The sequence below is a fragment of the Panthera onca genome, chromosome A2, assembly GCF_046562875.1.
Source record: "Panthera onca isolate mPanOnc1 chromosome A2, mPanOnc1 haplotype 2, whole genome shotgun sequence".
NCBI lineage: Eukaryota > Metazoa > Chordata > Mammalia > Carnivora > Felidae > Panthera > Panthera onca.
This window is the reverse complement of record NC_138340.1, coordinates 126,523,928-126,546,606: the sequence shown is the minus strand read 5'-3', so window position 1 is coordinate 126,546,606 and position 22,679 is coordinate 126,523,928. Positions and strand designations below refer to the sequence as shown.

Sequence of the window (22,679 nt, the reverse complement as noted above, 5' to 3'; positions counted from 1 at the left end):
TTAGTATAAATGACTCACCAGCTCCCTCTTACGTTAATGTTCACCTTTTACATCATAAAGGTAATAGACATGGAAAAATTTTATGGGTAAGAATAACACATTGTTACTATACCCTACTATTATCAGAGAAGAATAAAAAGAGGACAGCATTTTCATTTTTATAGTTGAGGAAAGTTCAGGCCAAGGAAATCAAATGACGGTACATAATCACAAGGCAGAACTGGAAACTTCTAGCTAATCGAGAACTTCCTCTCTTGCTGCTCCTCAGTCAAGGCAGAGCCAGATTAGCACCATTTCAGAATCACTTAGTAAGTTTCTTTGGTTCGTAGTCACCTTGCTTCTAGCTGTTCTGACATATCAGGAAGGAAAACTGAACCAAGCAACTTTAAGTTACTACCTTTATCTTATAAAGGGTAGAGGTAGTTAAAAGGCACGTTTGGCAGACTTTATTTTAGGGAGTTCTGAGCAATTTCTTACCACATATCTGTAAGCATGGATGTAGTAAGAATGGGCTATAGGATCTAAGAGTAAACCTGAAGAGACCTAACACTAAACTAGCTGAGAGGTGAGCTCAAAAATTAAATAAGTCTGACATTATATGCAAATGAACTAGCTGCCATAACAGAGTCTGTCAGTTGCTAAAGGTATGCTACAGTAAAATATGAAAATATTTACACTAAAAGAAAAAGTCAGTAAACATTGCCTTCAAGTCAGAAATTTATAAAAATACTTTTCCAAGAATATCTAGTGCCACCTACTGGATTTACATCAAAAAGCTAAAGCAGACTGATTTACAGTTACGTTGGCCACAGAGCTTTCTGCACCCTCGGATAGCAATTGCAAACTGATTTTGTGATATCCTTTGTATCATTCAAATTCTTGCTTCACAAACCCAAAGCGATCAGATTTTCTCTACTTCGTGCACGATACCCACAATCTTCTGTATATTCTACACACGTACTTTTCTCCTCTGATAATGGAAAAAGTATAGTGGACCCTTGAGCAACCCAGAGGTTAGGGCCACCAAAAATCCACATATAACCTGACACTCTACCCCCCACCAGAAGTGACTACTAATAGCCTACTCTTGACCAGAAGCCATACCGATAACATAAGCAGTCAATTCACATACATTTTGCATGTTACATGTATTATACACTGTAAGCTTACAAAAAAGCAAGTTAGAGAAAACAAAAGGTTAAGAAAATCATCAAGGAAGAGAAAATATACATTCACAGTACTGTATGTATTTACTGAAAAAAATCCAAGTATAAACGGACCCATGCAAGTGTTGTTCAAGGATCAGCTGTACTTCTGAATAAGCTCAAACCGTGAACTGTGGCTTGGGTCTTACTTCTGCTCACTCTCATGACCTCGTTCCATGTAATACTCCATAACCCTAATGCAGGTTCCCCATTGCACCTTCAACCCCTCTGCCCTATTAGAAGCCACCCACTCGAATGTAAAGATTCTCGAGTCTCTTTGATCTTATTTAAATGCCAACCAAACTCTTCTCTCACCCTACACAGCTCTGCAGGCACCACACTCTCTTTGCCCTTTGCAGCCAAACGTTGTTTCAAAGAGCTGCAGATGCTTTCATTCCTCCCCTCCCACCCTGTTCATAACCGTCTGCAATCTAGGTTTGTGCTCTGCCTTGTAAAAGAGTCCCATGGTCTCTGCTAGGTCCTGAGCTAACTTGACCACTCCCTCTTTCAGATTCTCTCTTCCTCAGCAACCATGACATACCACCTCCCCCACTAGGCTCCTTTGCGAGCTTCTCTTCCTGGATCTGTGCTTTAAATGTGAGTGTTTCTCCCTGTTCTGCTTTGCTCAACTTCCCTGCACTTCAATCACTATCGCTCAACCAAAATTCCTCTCTTGAGCTTCAAACCCCGATCTTTGGAGGTACCTAAAATTCAAATTGTTGGAAACTTAATTCATCCCACCTTCCCACCTGGGGTGGGGACTGACTGGTAGGAAGGAACTTTCTAGGGCAATATTCTGCATCTTAATAGAAATTTGGGTTACAGAGATGTATGCATGTGTCAAAACTCAGGGATGTACACTTAATATCTGGAGGAACATGTTAATGTCTACAATATACTTTAAAATTCTTCCCCCCCAAATATATTTTCAGCAGTGGCCAGAAGGATAGCTGGAAGGATGGCTAGGTAGTAGATACATGATAAAGCAAGGATAGTAAAACATGTTAAGGGCACAATCTAGATGGTGGATATATGGGTGCTTGTTGTAAAATTCTATCAACATTGCTGTATATCTGCAATTTTCCACAATAAAATTTGGGGGGCAAAAAACACTTTCTACCCAAACATGCACACTTGCTCCTCCCCCAAGATCCCTGATCTTAGTGGCATCACTGTCACCCAACGAGTTGTACAAGGCAGGGATGAAGGTGACATCCTTTCTTCTGCTTTCCACACCCTACGTCACACAGCCAAACCACTGGGTCTACCCTTCCTCCTGCTTCATCTCTCCTGGCGCACCTCACTGCCAGGCCCTATCACCTCTCTTGGAGTCTCCTCACTAGTCTTCTTCAGGGTCGCCAGTCTCCAACCTCCTTCCCACATGTCAGGCAATGGCTTTTCTAAACCTCAAATTTGATGTTATTCCTCTGCTTAAAATCCTGCCAGTGAACCTCACTGGCTTCGAGATAAAGTCCAAATTCTTTCAGAGGCCCTTTAACACCTGGCCCCATCTCCCCTAACCACACTGTCCGCAATCGCTCTCCTTACTGTCCCTCCTGCCCATAGACACTCACACCCTAAGCGCTGGCTGAAATACCTGCTGCTGTCTGTGTCATCCTTTTCGGTCCTGGTGAGAGAGGGAAGGGCCCTCCAGGCCATCGTACATGCTCTTCCCCTTACCTGGAGCACTTCTTCCTCCTCTTTCTCCTTGTCTAACTTACTCAGCAACTTACCAGTTACTTCTTCCAGTGGTTTCCTTAAGGCCCTGTACCCATACTTCAGACCTGCTGTCCCATCAATGACCCCCATGCACACCAAGCTCCCACTTCTTACAGTGCTGTATTGCACTTGGCAGTTTACTTGTACTTCCCCCTGCTACATTAAAAGTTTCTCAGGGAAGATTATTTCTCATGGCCTATTAGATTCCAATTCCAGCACAGTGACTGGCATATAGCAGACATGCAACAAATCTTTACTGAACCAATTTATCACTTAATCACATGGGTTTTCATTCCTATGCGAAACCAAGTCTATACTTCACAACATGAAAAAAAGGAAAACAGAGTAAGTGATGTTACTTACTAGAAAACCTCTTTCTTCAACACTTGAATTCACTTGACATTTTATTTTTAAATAAATATGACCTTCCAAGGGACATAAAAAGGGTACCTGTGAAGACAGAGGGTAAATTATTTGCAAAACAGTTTCACTGTGATTTTTTTCTTGATAAAACATGTATAAATCATGAATAAAGAATATTATGCCTTGAAAGCACAGTATTTTCTAAAATTGGAATATAAAAGAGGTGGCCAAAAGGCCACTGGTTCCTTAGCAACAAATGCTTTTGAAGAATAAATTCATTCAAGGTAGAGTTTGATAAAAACAGAACCCTAAGTCCCAAGTTAATGCAATAAAGAAAACACAGATTTAAGAAGAGAATACATGTGCTTACCCATTCTCCATCAACAGAATATACTCGACTGGTAAGTTAATATAATACATTATTACTCAGCAATAAAGAATAGTGAGCTTCAGAAATGGAAAAGCTGATCCCCAAATTCATACGGAATTGTAATTATTAATTATTAATAACCAAAACAGTCTTGAAAAGGAAGAACAAAATTGGAGGAATCATACTCCCCAACTTCAAAATTTAATCCAAAGCTACAGTAATCAAGGGGCGCCTGGGTGGCTCAGTTGGTTAAGCGTCCGACTTCGGCTCAGGTCACGATCTCGCGGTCCGTGAGCTCGAGCCCCGCATCGGGCTCTGTGCTGACTGCTCAGAGCCTGGAGCCTGTTTCAGATTCTGTGTCTCCCTCTCTCTCTGACCCTCCCCCGTTCATGCTCTGTCTCTCTCTGTCTCAAAAATAAATAAACGTTAAAAAAAAGAATCAAAGCTACACTAATCAAAAAACAGTGTGGTAAGGGTATAAGGAAGATATAGACCAAAGGAACAGAATTGAGAGTCGAGAAATAAACCCATACAGCTATGGCCAATTGATTTTCAACAGGGGTACCAAAACCTTTCAATGAGGAAAGAGCAGTCTTGTAAACAAATGGTGCTGGGAAACTGGGTATCTACATCCAAGAGTGAAGTTGGTTCCCTACCTCATATCATATACCAAAATTATCATATACCATTACCTAAAATGGCTCAATGACTTAAATATAACAGCTAAAACCATAAAACTCTTAGAAGAAAACATAGGAGTAAATCTTCATGATCATGGATTTGGCAATAGATTCTCAGATATGACACCAAAGCATGAGTAACAATAGCAATACCAAAATACATAAATCAGACTTTATCAATATTGAAAGCTTTTCAGAGGTTTCTCCAAAAAAAATTAAAAATAGAACTATCACATAATCAAACAGGTATTTATCTAAAAGAATAAGAAACCAATTTGACAATAAATCATATTTTTAAAAAATAGCAAGAGAATTAGAAAAAAAATGAATAAATAAATAAAAATAAAAACAGATTCTCAAGGGATGCGTACACCCCCATGTTCACTGCAGCATTCTCCGCAACAGCCAAGAGGTGCACACAACCTAAACGTCCATCAACAGATGAATGGATACAGACAATATGATGCTGAATCCTTTCTCCCCACTTGTGAATATGAGAACTACTCTAGGCCACGCAGATCCTGTTCTTTTCAAAGTATGAAGTTTGTCTTCCAGGCTCTGAAATTCCCCCGCATGTGTTCTCTTCTGTGCCCTAACCCATAGCCCCGTACTTTGCACAGCAGATCCTTGAGGTCAGCTATCATGTCTTTTCCATGTTGGTTCCCATAGCCCACTGCCGCATTCTATTCAGGCATTTGACAAATGTTTGCTAAAAGAATACTGTTTGGCCAAGTAAGTACCCAGAGTTTTCCTATTAAGGAGGAAGGAAGGGAAAAGAGAAGAAAAGAAAAAAGAAAAGAAAAGAAAAGAAAAAAGAAAAAAGGAGAAAATGTAGCACACAGGTAACCCCTGGCTTTTGAAAAGTCTGCCCGCTTCACTTGTACAAAAGACCTACGTTAGTACCTGTTTTTTGCTAACTGAAAGAAATCCAAGGAGGATGTTCGCTTTTATGAAAAAAGGCAAAAAGCAAAAAGAGCATTCAGCATTTGTTTTGCAGGTGGCTGTGATGGAGGCAGCATGCACCCCTAAACAGCAAGAGTGGCACCAGTTCTTTCCTGGGGACCACACTCAGTATCTCAGCATCAAGCCGCCATGGCTCTGACCTGTGTGTGTGGGAACCTGTGCTTTGTTTTGATTTATTTTGTGCACCTGTTAGCAAATGTGTCCTAGGGTATCAGAAAATCCTGAGAGAAGCTACTTTTGAGTGTAAAAAGCGTCTTTTGAGTGTAAGGTTAGTTTCCAACAATTCAGTCCTCCAACACAATAAAGATAAAGTAATGGGAGAATTCTTAGCCAAAAAGGACAGATTTCAACAGACTAATTCCATGAGATAAACCTCTAACTTTTTGAATCTAAAAGGCATCCAAAATGTAGAATCAAAACATAAGGTACCTCATGATCCTTTTTGTTATAAATTCCCTCATTTTTTTCTTTTCCGTATTGTCCGTTATAAGTTCCTCAGGCTCTCAGTGCTAATTAATAGAATCTCACGTTGAACCCAGAGAATGCTGCCGGTAAAAAGAATCTCCGAAAAATGAGAAGAAAATGTTCACCCTTTCTCTACAGCTATGAAAAGTTGACAATATTCTTGGTCAGAAGCTTGTCCTGATGAGTGAATTGAGAATATTCACAAAAGGGTCAATATTCCTACCCCCTGTGGAATGTAGAAACCTGTGAAAATGTATGATCCTATTCGGTTTTCTGCTTAACAAAGGGGTCTTTGAAGATATGCTCACTTCAAAGATCATTGTTAAGAGCTATAAAATGTAACTTACAACCAGGGTGGCTGTAATTTTTCATAAAGTAGGAGATCTCTGAGAGAAAGGGGTACTGTTAATAATTATACTGGCCCAATGGGCAGACACCAGGACTAGGATAGCTTTGGGTACAGCAGAACACACCTAATCACTCCTCCTATAACCTTGAAATTCTACAATGCTAACTGGTTGTCTTACTTCACATTTGTTTGCCCCACCACTATGTAAATTGCCATCTCTATTTCCAGTAGGGTGTAAATACCTATGAGGTTTCTTTAAGTCAAAAGATGAGCTGTGGGATGTCCTTTTCTCTTTATCCATGAAAGTGTAATAAAATCTATGACTATTTCGGATTCTCTATTCAAAGAAAAGACTTGAGAGCCTGTGACTCATGGAGATTCGTAATTTAAATTCCAGGATGCCATACTTAACCTCAAATAAGAAGGCAATTGCTATCAGTGGTCTCCTAAATCTACAGAGCAAACAGTCTGGGATAACCTCAACAGGAATTCCATTCTGAAGGTGACCTAAGAGATAACCTTTATGATTGCTGTTGTCACGGCACCAATAAAATAAGCAAACACTCACTTTATATCACTGGTATCTGATTGGATATGGGTCACTTGTCTATTTTCTCAAAGTCAATTAAATAGGATTATTATAGGAGTATAAAAGGTCTTCCATTTTTCTCACCAATTTAAAGAACATCTAAACTTTACTATTTTAAATATTCTCCTACATCAACTATAAACTATTGGAACAAATATTTGCTTCCCCCTGCCACTCACAAAAGCATGTGATTGTATTTGATTCAGAAAGAGATTTTAGAGTATTAGACACAACCAAATTGAGTGATTTGATTTTGTGCCCAATCATGTGGTTGGCTATTTAAGACATAATTTCAAAGATATTAAAAGAATGAAAATATCGGCATTTTTTTTTTTATTTGTAAGGGTGATATTTTGAATTAAAATGGCACCCAAAACATTTCTCAAGACCAGTCTATATTTAACATACCTCATTGAAATCTCTTTCATTTTAAAGATTAACAAAATCTCTTACACGTGTAGAAATTGGCACTTTGTAAATTTCTATATACCCACAGAATGTCTGCAATTGATATTTGCAAGGAAATTAAAAATCCTAAAAAAAACCTGTAAAACATATGATTATACTTAGTACAATTTTAGTGTTAAACACACTTTAATTTCAAAGTCACTGAACAAAGCATCATCTACATAGCAATAATCCTATTAGCCAATTGAGACCACTTTTATAAACATCAATAGTAGCTCTTTCAATATAGGGGAGGTCAACAATACTGAATACATTTTAGTTTTAGTTATTAATTTGGTATTTTAGTACACATAAAATCAAAGTTGAAGTGACTATGGAATCTTAAAGAATTGTAACATAAAAAAAGAATATAGAAGAAAAGACCAAGTACCAAACATGCATGAAAAAAATAAGAGGACTGTCAAAGAAAGCTTTAAAGAATTATGAGAGTAAAGAAAAAGACACCCATCTGCAAGAATCTAAAGAAAGAATAATGTACATCGTGTCCTTAATTATTTAAAATAACCAAGAATACATGAGAGTGGTTAGTGAAATGAATACATTTGAGCCAAAAATTAAGGATTGATTTTTTAAGCTCATTAGTTTCAAGCAAAGAAAATATGGCAACCTTTTCCTGGAACATATAGCCCAGTAGCTCTCGCTCTTTTACATCATAATTTATCTAAAACACACAAAATAAAAGACCCAAGATCACTCAATTTGTTAAACTACCTGAATTACTAAATAAAAAGTTATATAAAGTTTTAAAAGTTGACATGTTAAGATAAAATACATATGCATTAACAACAATCAAAATTTCAAAGGTAGTCTGTTTTATGTCTATCAACTAAAAGAAAAATGTTTCATAGAATTTTAAAGTTGGATTGTTTTAATCTAACCTAATATTCTCCACTGGGAAAACAAGATCCTGGAGAAATGAGTTGACTTTGCTCCATGTTAAAAAGGAAATTACTAGCAGGGCCAACATGAGGAACCAGGCCTCCTAATTTTTATATTTCCTCACTTCCATATTCTGACTAGGAAAATCTCTTAAAATATTTAAAAATACCTCTGTATTATACCCAAAGACCAAAATTTGCCACTAGTTCTCCCACTCTTTAAAATGGTCTTGTTGGGGCGCCTGGGTGGCTCAGTTGGTTAAGCGGCCGACTTCAGCTCAGGTCACGATCTCGCGGTCCGTGAGTTCGAGCCCCGCGTCAGGCTCTGGGCTGATGGCTCAGAGCCTGGAGCCTGCTTCGGATTCTGTGTCTCCCTCTCTCTCTGCCCCTCCCCCGTTCATGTTCTGTCTCTCTCTGTCTCAAAAATAAATAAAACGTTAAAAAAAATTTTTTTTTAAATAAATAAATAAAATGGTCTTGTTGGCTATTTTAAAAGTTTAGTCATATCACCTTATGGTGAAAAAGCACTCAATAGCGACAGATGCAGATCTGAATGATGAAGCTTTTAATTTGGGGAGGAAAGTATGGGAAAGAAATCCCTTAGATTCATGAGTACTTTTCTAAGAAATTAACCTATCTTTCCCTATCTTGTCAAAACTAAATCTATAAAATAGTATTCATTTCAAAATACTGGTTCAAATGGGCAAGTTATTATGGTTAAAACTGTAAGCTTAACATGCAAGAAGTAATACATACTTGTGTGGTCAGAAGTAACATTTAGAATAAATCACTATACACTACTTTGAAGATTTAACTATTAAGAGATGAGAGAGAAATACTTCCAACATCAAGAATGTAGGTTTAAAATACTTGAAAGTGTTGGGGCATTTCTACTGACCTAATTTGTCTAAAAGTAAATAAATAAATACATTTGGATTACCTTGTCCAGAGCAAATTTAGTGTTTCCTACTGAAGATAATGACAGTATGTAAGACCCAACAAGGGCAAAGTTGCTGGTACGCACAGCATGGAGACCACCTGGACTGGCCATGACTGGAGAGAAAGGAAATGAAGGTGAGTCCAGAGTGATTTTTGCAAGTATAAGTAACAATTCTTCACCTCACCCCAAAAGAATTAAATTAAGTCATCACAGAGAAAACTGCCATTTTCCTCCATTTTTAAAAAATGAAAAAAAAACTGTTAAGTACTTTACATTAACTTAGGTGAGGCAGTATAGACATTCCTTATCATTCCTTTGGGATGGCTGTATGTTTAAGACACAGAACTTAAAAATGTGCACATAAAACAATTTTCCTACAAACAAAACAACAACAAAAAAAGCAATTTTCCTAAAAGAGATGTGAAAAGACTTCATTGCTCTAGTCTAGGATGATATAATTAGCAGCAGAGACTATATCTGCAGTTTTTCTTAGTTACCCTCTTGTGCCAAGAAGAGACCAGAAGCCCAAAGGAAGGACTAAAACCAGCTCCATCCTAATCCCCTTTGGAAAACTCAGGCCTAAAGCCATTCTAGAGAATGCCTTTCACAACTTCCTGGGAACTAGAAAGATGCTTTTCTGACACGATACAACACCAGTCATGATCAGCAAAGTTAAAGGAGGTCAAGTCCACAGTGTGGAAAGCACAAAACCAATCTACAGAACAACAGAAGTTGGGGTGAAGAGTGATGCCACTGGCTGCAGCTATGGCCAGGTGACTTGCTATCATACGGTACTGCCTGCTAGAGCCTATATAACGTGATGCCTGGCGGCCCATGGTGACATCTGACAGCATGCTATTCTGCCCAGCAATCTTATGTGTTACCAGAAACCACACCGAAAATATTATTCAAAGGAGACTAAGGTGCACGCTCATCAGGACGCCTGTGTGCATAAAGCACGTGCGTGGTTGCTTAGCTCATTTACTGACTCTAGTGTTGGAAATAGTTCAAGATCCACTCACCTGAAGAATGAAGGCTGCTCTTCTAAAACAAAAGTGGTGTAAAGAAGAAACACAAGTTATTTCCTTTATTCGATACAAAGATTTAGATATTAAACAGTAAACTCTCTAATACTGCAAAAGCTACATTTCAGAAAATATTATTTTTTCCTCTTTAAATAATCAGATGTTTCTCCCCAGTATATTTTAAAGATTTCCACAGTGCTAAGAGTTTAGAAATGGTTAACCAATTTACAATCGTGTGGGTAAAATGAAAATTTCTCAAGGGAGCTAAATTTTTTAAGATTTACTTACTGTGGTTATAGATGTGAGAAGTCGCTTTGGAGTAATAGCCTAGAAGAAAAGGTAACAGTGTATTTACTGCTAAACATTATGATTCAGAGCTTAAAACTAACCAACCTTGAGATACTCCCACATAGAAAATAATTCTTAAATGTGAATACATTTATACTTGAGTCCTCTATTAAGGCTTTCTCCATACTGTCATTCCTGTTTTTGCTGGAGCTAAAGTAAAATTCTTCTAAGTGATGTTAGAAAAAGCACTAAAGACCAAAGACTGGGAAGGCTAAATACCACCCTACAAGTTCTCATGGCTTATGCCCGCACAAGTACTGGTGAACCGAGAACTTGGTGAGGCAAGAGCTCAGAGGAAAGGCTTGAGAAACATTTAAACAGGTTATAAAAGCTGGTTGTCAAATAAATGTAGAGAAATTAAAAACTGATATATGTATTATCTCTGATGATGATCCTTTTCCTGGGTTTTTCCTTCTCACCTTGGACTTGTGTGCCTTTTTCTTCTTATCAGGGCCTGAGAGTTCCTTCTTTTGTACCTACACACAAACCCAAAGCATAATTAGTTTAAGATCTAATATGTCTAAGAATAACATAATATTGGTTATTTTACAAAGCTTTCACTGCTTACCAAGCTGTAAACTTCAATATTTATTTCAAAGTCATTGGACACATCTTGCCTGGGAAGATAAATCGTTAAATAAAACTGTAAGGAAAACACACACTTATGCCATTAAAAATGATGCCACTAATGTTGTTACATGATTCTGAGAGTAAAGGAATTCACAGTGTTTTTAACTACAGGCAGTAGTTACAAACCATTAAAAAACATAAAAATTGGTAAGAAAAGTCTACTTTTACTATAATACAAGTCAAATATTTTCTTCAGTATTTTACAATTCAACGTCTTTAATAAACAATTTTTTTCTAGCTGGATTTTGACTGTATTTTCAAAATTAATTTGTGACACTAAATACATCTTTTCACCGAGTTGGAATATTAAGTACATTATAAGATTTAAAGCACATAAATAAAATATTAAGGTCTAGATCTTATACATATGTTTATATTTACTTTTTTATTTTTGAGAGAGAGAGAGAGAGAGAGTGAGTGAGTGGAGGAGGGGCAGAGGGAGGGAGACATGGAATCCAAAGCAGGCTCTAAGATTCAAGCTGTCTGCATAGAGCCCAGCATGGGGCCTGAACTCGTGAACTGTGAGATCATGACCTGTGCTCAAGTCAGATGCTCAGCTGACTGAGCCACCCAGGTGCCCCTGTATGTATTAATTTATATAATATATAATATTATGCATGTATTTATGTTTTATGTATATGTCAAAACATTAAATACATATATTCACATGGACGAAATGTGCTACACAATGGAAAGAAATATCAGAAACATGTAAAAGATTTAAACCAACAAATTGAAACAGTTATTTGTCCACATGAGAATGAACATACTGTATTTCAAAGACTATACATTCCATCTGTACTAACCCCATTAAAAGAAAATGTGTTTGAACCAGCAAAAGCATAATTTACTTACAGAGTAAATGTAGTAGGGAATGTCAGAGCATCACCATTAAGAGAATTTGAAGTACATGCTAATGGTGTGGCTACCATATTTTCAGCTCCTGCTTTTAGTATAATTAAGAAATAGTAATTTGCTGCATCTGCAAAAGGTAATCACATTACATAATAAGCACAAGCAAAATCAGATTTAGCTAATCAGCATTCTGGAAAACCAAAGGAATAAAGTAATACTGTGACTAATTTATATAATGTATGTAAAAATTACTAAAATCAACTTTCTAGACACAAAAAGCTAAGTAAGACATATAAGCAGTCATAATCATCATCAATAAACATCAGGCAAGATCTCTTCCTATTATTTATGTGAACTGAAATAATGCCAGTCCATAATCCCTCAATTTCTGCTGACTTCGTATTTTACCTATTGACTAATTCTTTAGCTGACAGTATATTCCTCAAAAAGAAAATTAGGGTTTATTATTTCAAAAATAAAATACTACATTTCTGTGAAAGTTACTTAGAGATAAATTCTAATAAAAACATAAACTGTTCCTTCACTATCTGTCATTGAATACCCACATATTCAAGGTACATACTATGTTACCAATAGATTTCTTCCACACCACATCCAAATCAGACAACAGCAATAATCAGAACCTAAGTCACCTCCTCCCTACAATGATGCTTCAACTTTTAAAGATCTCCATTCTTTCTTTTCCCTGTACCTCAAATTCACTTCTCACCTATGTCTAGCCCTCCTTTCCCTCAGAGAAAGGTCCATGCAAATGAAAATTTAAAGGAATCTTAAAATAACTTCACCAAAATTTAATGAAACTTTATTCAGCTTGCTATAATTACCCTGCCCTGTTTTCAGATCCTGGTGCCATACTCTCCTTTACCCACGTTGCTATGATTTTTCGTAGAATACATGTTTATACTTATTCAATCTACAGTGACAAAGGCGATACAATTTCAGTAGAACCATCTTCACTGTGGTGGTGATCTTCACCTCTACAACTAATCATTCAAGATTTGGGGGATGGGTTTGAAACAGAAAAGAGTAAGTAAAATAGGTTCTCTCAGATGTCCCCATACTTTCCACAAATTAAATAATGAAAGTTGAGTGATCTGCCGTGTCAAGATCATCTCATCTTCGGAAATACTTCATGCTCGAAGCTATGTTTAACCAGCCCTGCTTTCAGTTAGAGCCATGTCTGTCACCATGTGGATCAGCAACCACATATGAAATTTTCCCTTGGTTATTTTTACGCACAGATCTTCCATCGAAGAACTAAAGGCCCAAGATACAAGCTGCACATTCTTTTGCATGCTCTACTTGCTCACATTTGCATCATTCCTGCCTAGGTAAGTTCATAATTTAACATAGGATCTAGAAGCGGTGAAAATAAAAATCACCATACCTGGTTTCTGAACTGTACCACAGACAAAATCTGCTTTTAGAGGCAAGCGGATTTCTGACAAAGTAACTGATCCCTTGGATGCGATAAATTCACTTGGGGGTATGGGACCAGCCTTGTTCTTCCTCTGGGGCCCTTCGTTCTTCAATTTATTCAACTCATCAATCAAAAGTGTTCTCTTCTCAGCTATGTAAAAATATGCAAGGTCACAAATATTAAAACTGCATCTGTCTCTAAATGAGACCGATTCAAGAAAATGCACTGAGGCGGCAAATGTACGTAAGATCAAAGACAAGATCAGTACTTCTTTGTACAAGCAGGTGGTAGGTGGTTGGGTAAAACCTTGACTGCTCATCCGTTTACCAAATCTTTATAATTTAATGCTTGAACTTGCAGCCAGTTTTCTTGTATGGTATAATCTCTCCACCCTAACATGCCCTGTCATCTGCCACTACACATACACAACAAAGTTCACAGACTTTTTTAGCTACATGTAGATAGCCAGGTGCAGAGACGAGAGAGAGAGAGAGAGAGAGAGAGAGAGAGAGAGAGAGACATTCATATATTCATTTTTCGCATACTTCAAAACTGCATTTCTTCAACTGCATTCCAATTCCTTTCACCTTTCATGCAAACTACATTTTATTTTACATGTAGAGTATTCACAAATGTTATAAGAAACAAACAAACAGAAACACAGATCAACTAAAACAGAAAAAGCCCTTTCTTTAAAATAGAGATTTCTAACTATCCTGGACAAAATAAGTCCTGATTTGGAATTCTGTTGGAATGGTTTCAGGTGTATCACACGTACTAGCAATGAGGAGAAGTCTTTCTGCTTCCGCTTCTTCTAGTGACCCTTTTCCGTGATCTTCATCAACACAGCAGTTAAGAGCCTGGCTGGCTTGATAGATTACTGTCTGCTGCAAATTTATTTCATTATTGAGTTCCTAGGGAAACCAAAGAAACGAGAAAAAGAACTCACATTTTTTTTATCACCATTTTCACTTTATTTAAAACTTCAGTTGTAACTAATCCTGTTGGATAATTTCCAAAATATCCAGAGAGTGAAGTCAAAATGAAATTCTTTCACTGTTCAAGTGTCTGGACTATGCACCAAAAACATTCAACACGCTATAAAAATTACACTATAAACATCCTTATGAAAAGACTTTCAACTCATACTGAATAAAAATTATACTCGGGGCTATGTTCGACAAAGTAAAGATGTAGAAATTATCTGATTCATTTTATTTAAATTACATGTATGTTGTACATGACTTCCTTAGCATCAAAGAACCTCTAAGAGCAAAATGAAAGTTATACTTTAAGGATATTTATGACCAACGTGTTTAAATGTTTCAGCTATATCAAACAAGCTTCCAACCTGCCCAACAAAGAGGACCTTTCTCAAGTTACAATGAATTCAAGAGTGATTTACTGAGCTCCAGTGTGTCAGACACTGTTCTACTCACTCAGGGTACGGAGATGAATAAGGCCGGGCCCTTGTCCTTAAGGAGTGTACGATCTAGTACAGAAAACATTCCAAGTCTCCTTTCCACGGAAGTACATACCTGCATTTTCTGTTTGATGTTCACTTGACCAGGAAAGGCATTCTTTTTCTCATCCAACTTCGAAGTAACATCTTCCTTCCGAACAATCACTTGCTTTATTGAAGGACGTTCCGTTTCTTTGAATCTTTGAGATCTGTATGCATCAATGCTTCAGAAAATAAGGTATACTCTATTAGAAATCCAGCAACACGTTGAGCACTCTCTTTTAGTGAACATGTGGAAAATGCCATTTGGTAAAAGAGAGGCTGACAAAAGTCATTCCAAAGTTTTATACAGGTGAATTAATAACATTGTAAGTTATAAATCTAAACTATGACCCTTAGTGAGTGAATGCCTTTTGAAAAACATGCTTACCTATAAAGAAGATCACGATCTTCAGAACCAATGCTATCACCTGACTCAGCTCGAGGAACACGGGTTCTTTGGAATTTCCCTGGCTTTGGACTTTCATCACTTACGCTGGAATCTTTCAATTCCAATCGAGGTGAGAAAACTAAACTCTGCAGTGAAGCACATCAGGTATCAGTAGATTTTATGGATGACACTGATTCTAAGTGATAACTCTGAGGAATTGAATAAATGCTCTATTATTAGGAAATGAAGATCCAATAAGTCAACTGATTTATGATGCATCATAAAAACAAAGGCAAACTAAAAAATAAGTTCCCTAAATAGTAAATGAATAAAAGTTCAAAGACAGCTAAAACCTGCACTTATAACTCTCTTAAAAACTTTTTCTAATTGAATCAATTTCTCAAACTGTAGCTATTCAATTTAGGGTGATAGCTAAAAACAATAGTTGGCTCTCAATAAATGTTAGTTGTCTGTCTGGTGCTATGTACTAATATACTAGTGATTTAATATTCATATTAACCCCATGATATAGGCACTCACTTAACAGGTGAGGGAACTGTGGCAAAGAGGTTAAATAACCCGGCCAATAAACAGCCAACGGCAGAGCCAGGATTTGAGCCCAAATGTCTGACCTTTTAAACCATGTCACAGTTTGCATTTTATCCAAGGTCACAGGAAACCACTGAAGCATTTTAAGCTCTCTTTTATGAGAACTGACGTCAGAGTTCCAGCATCCCCCTGGCTACCGAGTGCCAAATCCCCATGTACCAACTCAAACAAAAGGGGATCTCGTGATTGCTGCTTCTTTGTGTCCCGGGCCTGTTGACATTTAATCTTTTCTTACCTCCGGACTTACCACACCAACGGTCTGTGCTAACGGAGCAAGCAAAGACATGGAGGAGATGTTCAGTGCGTCTTCCTGTTCTTCAGCGCTTTCTGCTTCTGCGTGGTCCATCTCCTCTTGGCTCTTTTCCATGTCCAGCTCACCTTCCACCAGGACATCACTGAAGATGTCATTAATTACTTTTGAACTATTGATATCATCGTCATCATCCACACTCATCTCAGTTTCACGTACCACTTCTGAAAAAGATTTCAGGAGGTGATTCTGTGACTCAGACCTTTAAGAATTAAAGGGATAGCAGAGCAGACCTAACGTTCACGGGCTTACTAAATAAACAGCAAAGCAGTGAAAGTTGGAACTGCCAAAAGCTGACTAAACACTTTGGATTTAAGAAAGAATATTAACTAAGAATGCGAACAACAAGATAATAGCCAGAAACTTCAGACTTACAAAAAAATGTTCTTTCGAGTAACTCTTTTTGTTTTTGGGGGAATGCCTTTTCACATGGCTGTCAATAATAGGAAAATATTAACAGCACTTAAGGCAGGGTTCCCAAATAACCTTCAAGAACCACTAACCTCCCTAACAGTATATAAAGAGTGTGGAAGGGCAGTACATTTCCTTTCCCTATGAAAGTGAGTGATAGCTTTAATCAGATTTTCACAGGGATCTGTGACCTAAGGTAACTGTTAACAGTGCTATCTCTTTGTGGAAGCTAGAATATTTCCTAGTGAAAAAAAGAGAGAAGGGTGCCTGGGTGGCTCAGCCGGTTAAGTGTCCGACTTCAGCTCAGGTTATAAACTCGTGGTTTGTGAGTTCAAGCCCCATGTTGGGCTCTATGCTGACAGCTCAGAGCCTGGAGCCTACTTTGGATTCTGTGTCTCCAACCACCCCCCCCCCCACCCCCATTCTCTCCCTCTCTCTCTCTCAAAAATAAATAAAGATGTTAAAAAATTTTTAAAAAGAGAGAGAAAGAGGAGCGCCTGGGTGGCTCAGTCGGTTAAGTGTCTGACTCTTGGTTTCAGCTCACGTCACGCATGATCCCACAGTTTCATGGGTTTGAGCCCCACATCTCTGCACTGGCAGCACAGAGCCAGCTTGGGATTCTCCCTCTCTCTCCGCCCCTCCCCTGCTCACCCTGTCTCTGTCTCTCTCAAAATAAATAAGCTTAAAAATATTCTTTAAAAAAAGTGAATATTACAGATCATGAGACATTTTGAAATACAGAACATTATATATTTGAATATGTGCTTCTACCAATATATTATATCTTCTAGTGAGTTCAGAATTAATAGGAAATAAAGCATAAAAACCAACCAGTCTGCTGCTCAACCTTTGGGTCTGATGTTACTTTTAAAGACTTATCCTCTTCTAAAAACAATGTGATTTTCAAAGGGCTAGACTTCGTCATTTTACGTTCAGTGAAACCTAAAAAAAAATTTAAGAAAAACCATATTACTATATGTAGGAACCTAGAATTTTTCAGTTAAGATATGTTTTGTATTCTTTTTTCTGATCATAAAACTATGCATTTCAGATCTAAAAATGTATAGAGAATCCCCCAAGACAACTGTCCTCTCTTAACGTTCCCATCTCTCTTCCTCCCCACCAAGAGAAAGGGGACACCAATATTACCAGGCTATTTGTCCCTTCAGTTACCCTGTATGTATGCAAATGTTACATCCTTTTGTTTTATCAGAAGGTCGTCATACTATGCATGCATTTTATTTTTCACTTTTTAGAAAAAAGTGTCAATAAGAACACTTCATAAGCTAGCAATAGAAGGAAACTGAAACTACCTCAACAGAATACAGGTCACAAATGAAAAGCCACTGGCTAACATGATACTCAGTAGTGAAAAACCGAAAGCTTTTCCTTTAAGATCAGGAACTAGACAAGGATGCCCACTCTCACCACTTCTATTCAGCATAGCTTTGGAAGTCCTAGTCAGAGAAAATAGGCACGAAAAAGAAATAAAAAGCATCAAGATTTGAAAAGGAGAAGTAAAATTACCTCTGTTTATAGATAATATGATATTATATGTAGAAAACACTATAAACATTCCACAAAAAATCCCGTTAGAATAAGCAAATTAAGCAAAGATGTAGGATATAAAATCAACACACAAAAATCTCTTGCATTTCTGAACACTAACAAAGAAAAATCTGAAAGGGAAATTGACAAAACAATCCCATTTACAATAGCATCAAAAAGAATAAAATACTTAGGAAAAAACCTAACCAAGGAGGTGACATAATTGTCCACTGAAAGCTGCGAAACATTGCTTAAAAACATTAAATAAGGCACAAATAGCTGGAAAGACATCCCATGATCATGGATTGGAAGACTTAATAGTGTCAAGATGTCAATAGTACTGAAAGCAATCTACAGATTCAATGCATTCTCATCAAAATCCTAGTAGCGTTTTTTAGAGAAACAGAAAAGTCCATCCTAAAATTCGTATGGAGCTTCAATTCAATAAATCTTGAATATACAAAATACCTTTGAAAAAGAACAAAATTAGAAGACTGACGTATCCAGATTTCAAAACATATTACAAAACTATAGTAATCAAAACGGTATGGCACAAACACAGACCAAGGGAACAAGAACAGAGAGCCACAAAAGAAAATCTCACATGTATGGTCAAATGATTTTTGACAATGCTGCCAAGATGATTTAGTGAGGAAAGGACAGTCTCTTCAACAAATGAGGCTGGGAAAACTGGATAAGCACATGCAAAAAATGAAATTGGAACCTTATCTGATACCATATACAAAATTATCTCACAATGGATTAAACACTTAATTGTAAGACTCAAAACCATAAAGCTCCTAAACATAGGAAAACATCCATGACAATGGATTTGTCAGTTTCTTGGGTGTGACACCAAAAGCACAGGCCACAAAAGCACAAGCAGACAAATGGGACTACATCAAATTTAAAAACTTTTGTGCATCAAAGGACACATTCAACAGAGTTGAAAAGTCAACCTACAGAATGGGGGAAGATATTTGTAAATTGTGTATCTGATAAGAGGTTAATATATGGAATATATAACTATGACTCAACAACAAAAATAAAATACCCTCATTAGAAAATGAGCAAAGAACTTGAACAGACATTTCTCCAAAGATGATATACAAATAGCCAACAAGCATATGAAAAGATGTTCAACACCACTAATTATAAAAGAAATGGAAATCAAAATCACAATGAGCTATCACCTCACACCCTAAAGGATGGCTACTATAAAAAACCAAACCAAACAAAACAAAAAAACAGAAAATAACAAGTGTTGGCAAGGATGCGGGAAAATTGGAATCCTTGTGCAGTGTTGGTAAGATTGTAAAATGGTGTGACTGCCACAGAAAATAGTATAATTATTCCTCAAAATACTTAAAATAGATCTACTATATGATCTAGCAATCCCACTTCTGGGTATATATCAAAAGAATTCCAAGCAGGGTCTCAAGGAGAAATTTGCATACCCGGCACTATTCACAATAACCAAGAGATGGAAGCAACCAAAATACCCAATGATAGACAATGGATAAACAAAATGTACATATACACAATGGAGTACTATTCAGCCTTAAAAAGGAAGGAAATGCTGTCACAAGCTACAACATGGATAAACCTTGAGGACATTAAGCTAAATTAAATAAGCTAGTTACAAAAAGAAAAATACTATATGATTCCACTTATAGGACGTTTCTAAAGTAGTCAAATTCATAGAGACAGAAAGCAGAATGGTGGCTACCGAGGGCTGCAGAGAGGAAGAAACGGAGAGCTGCTGTTTAATGGGTACAGTTTCAGTTCTACAAGATGAAAAGGTTCTGGAGATCTGTTCTGCAACGATGTGAATATACTTAAAACTACTACTACTTAAAAACTGTTAGGATGGTGAATTTTAGTAACGTGTTTTTCACCAGACTTAAAAAAAAAAAACTAAAATGTTTAAGTGTCTCTGACATATTAAATGTCATTACATACAAAGCTACCGTATTCTTTTAAGCAGCTACATAATATTCGAGGACATGGATTTAGCATAATTTATTTAAACAGTTTGCTACTGATGGACATTGAGGTCATTTACACCTTATTACTAACAGTGCTACAATTCATCTCTTTGTATATGCATCTTTGCACACTAGTTTTAAGAAGTCAACTTGTAGAAACACTTGTAGAGGAGCTAAATTAAAGAGCATGCATACTTTACAATTCAACAGATATTACAGAATCTTTCTCAAAAAAAAAAAAAGAGTGGTAGTAATTTATTCTCCCATCAAGAGCATGAGTCCTGAGTCTGGAAAGAGAACTACGGAAGAAGCATATTGCATGGCTAAACATTAAAGAATGAGTAGAAATAAAGACATTAATCTATCTTTTTACATTGAAGCAGTATTTCCGCTTTCCAATGCAATTTCCAAAACTCCAGTAGACTGAAAGCTACATATAAGTGGAGCAGAAGTGGAAAATGCTGACCTGTAGGTTCTGTGCTGGAAGGTTTTCCTGGTGTTTGATTTTCTGTCACCTTTTCCGTTACTGGAAGCGATGGGGTATTTGAAACAGCTTGGTGTTTTTTGAGGGGAGTGTTCGGACAGTGAATTTCCTGCAGAAAGGAAATGAAGATTTTATTTCTCAAAACTATAGATTTTTTTTGTCTATTTTTACATGTTATTAAATGAAACAAACACAAATCATTCTTTTATATAAGCTTCCTCAGAACAAAACAATGTATGTGAAAGGTCCCAGCCATGTTTAGATCACAAGAAGCCCTCAGTGCTGGTTCATTATTCTTGGTAATTCCCAGTATGTACAACTTTTAACAGACTAGGAGGCAGGAATGAAAATTCACATCAGAGTAGTTTTAGATAAACTGATTTAAGTGAAATCCACACAGAGAAAAGTAATTCCCCATATGTCACTTATCTCCTCCCACACCTATAAAATCTACTGACAGTTCCTGCATTAGGATTCCCCTAAACGGTTACTCAGGAGTAAAAGGCCAGGAAAACAAAGAACCAAAAACAGGTCTGAAAAGAAGGAAAGAAAAAGAAAAAACAGGAAATTCCTCTGAGTCTTTTTTTAATCATTTATAAAGGCAATGGAAGAGGAACATTCATTGTTTGTTTCGGAAAAGGCTTTATGATTAAAGCAATAGTAGAAATAATCAAGTAAGAATAAGAATAACAGCAACTAATGCTTAGTAGAGCCTCATTTGTGCCAGTCACCTTTCCAAGCACTTGGTATTGCCTCCCTGAGTCCTCCCAATAACCCTGTAAGTTAGGTGCTACTACCTCCATTTTACAGATGAGAAGACCGAGACGCAGATGAGTTCAGCAACTTGCACACTGGGCTAGTAACTGGCAGGGCCAGTTTACAAACCTACACATTCTTATTCCCGATGTAATTTCAGACCGTGTTGTCTCTCGAATTAGAAGAAGCTTTTGATGCACGAACATAGGGTAAACTATCGAATGCTGTGCTGCAGACCTGGCTCTCTTGTGAAGGCAGGACTTCCCTACAATATTCTGTAATAAAGGTGGTTCTCTCCCCTAGACCCTGACGGCACGAGGGACAGCCCCTCTCCAGTCTCTAACACTAATTCCAAGCTCTCAGTAATCCTCTCCTCCTGCCCCTGCTCCTCTAGGCTCACGCCCCCTGGTTATACTGCACTCACCATCCCGCCTCTCCAGTCCAACACCTGCCATCACCTGGGTGATCTCAGTAGCCTCTTACAAAAAAAAAAAAATTATAAGCAGCAAGAGATAACTCTTTTACAAAAGTCCGAATGAAAAGGAGGCAAAGAAAGGGGGGGTAAACAGGGGTCAGGAGAGTAGTTTTGGTTTTAAGATGACAGATAAGCTTGCTTATATATGGTTGCTATATATGGATGGGAAGCATTAGCACATTCCTTCCTTCCTTCCTTCAAGGACAAATTTATTGAGCCCCTACTGTGATCCAAGCACTAAAAACACAGATAAAGATGGATAAGGTCCTTGTGGACAGTGGTGGAAAGCAAAGGTAGAACAATTACAGGAAGATAAGTATTCCAGTCGAGGTAAATACAGGATGACATGGTGAAAAAAAAGAGGGGCCACTTAGGAAAAGGGCCAAGCAAGGATTTCCAGAGGGGACTAGAGTTTGACCTATTCCTAATGAAGTAGGAGCTCACCACAGAGATACTCTGTGCGGACAGAACAGCAAGGCAAAGGCCAAGAGATCTGAAAACGTGGATACATTTGAGAAACTGCAAATAGTCTACATGACAGGACTGAAGCACACGTGTGGAGGAGCAGTGAGGAGCCAGATTCTGAATGATTCTGGATGTCAAGCCAAGCACTTGAGACATTTTCTGATGATAGCTATGGAAAACTTTCCAGGATTTTAAGGAAGTGAATACACAAATATCTGCTTTATAAGACTATTTCCCTGGCAGCAGTGGGTAAGGTGGACAGGAAAACAGCCAGACTAGAAGCAGGGTTTTCAATACAAAGTTCTGGAAGTGATTAAGGTAACGGCAGAGGAAAACAGAGAGGACAGGCAGCTTGTGACATATTTAGAAAACATCCAATGATGTGTATGTGTTTGTGTGTGTGTCTGTGTGTGTCTTTGTGTGTGTGTGTGTGTGTGTGTGTGTGTGTGTGTG

At 37.5% G+C, this 22,679-nt stretch overlaps 1 protein-coding gene across 4 annotated transcripts in view; it reads right to left on the bottom strand.

The window, feature by feature from the left end:
• ANLN (anillin, actin binding protein) overlaps nt 1-22,679 on the bottom strand; it is a 47,237-nt gene that overhangs the window by 5,387 nt on the left and 19,171 nt on the right. Inside the window, exons 8-22 of one of the 4 annotated variants that reach the window (XM_060632875.3) lie at nt 20,513-20,639; nt 17,342-17,452; nt 16,037-16,263; nt 15,181-15,326; nt 14,827-14,974; nt 14,067-14,202; nt 13,256-13,438; nt 11,848-11,974; nt 10,931-10,979; nt 10,782-10,838; nt 10,303-10,341; nt 10,012-10,033; nt 8,990-9,102; nt 7,779-7,832; nt 3,288-3,374 (exon numbers count right to left, since the gene is read on the bottom strand). In XM_060632875.3, the coding sequence (XP_060488858.3) occupies nt 3,288-3,374; nt 7,779-7,832; nt 8,990-9,102; nt 10,012-10,033; nt 10,303-10,341; nt 10,782-10,838; nt 10,931-10,979; nt 11,848-11,974; nt 13,256-13,438; nt 14,067-14,202; nt 14,827-14,974; nt 15,181-15,326; nt 16,037-16,263; nt 17,342-17,452; nt 20,513-20,639 (1,626 nt within the window). Of the gene's footprint in view, nt 1-3,287; nt 3,375-7,778; nt 7,833-8,989; nt 9,103-10,011; nt 10,034-10,302; nt 10,342-10,781; nt 10,839-10,930; nt 10,980-11,847; nt 11,975-13,255; nt 13,439-14,066; nt 14,203-14,826; nt 14,975-15,180; nt 15,327-16,024; nt 16,264-17,341; nt 17,453-20,512; nt 20,640-22,679 lie in introns of all 4 variants that reach the window. The other 3 variants (XM_060632874.3, XM_060632873.3, XM_060632876.3) reach the window with 3 other exon arrangements.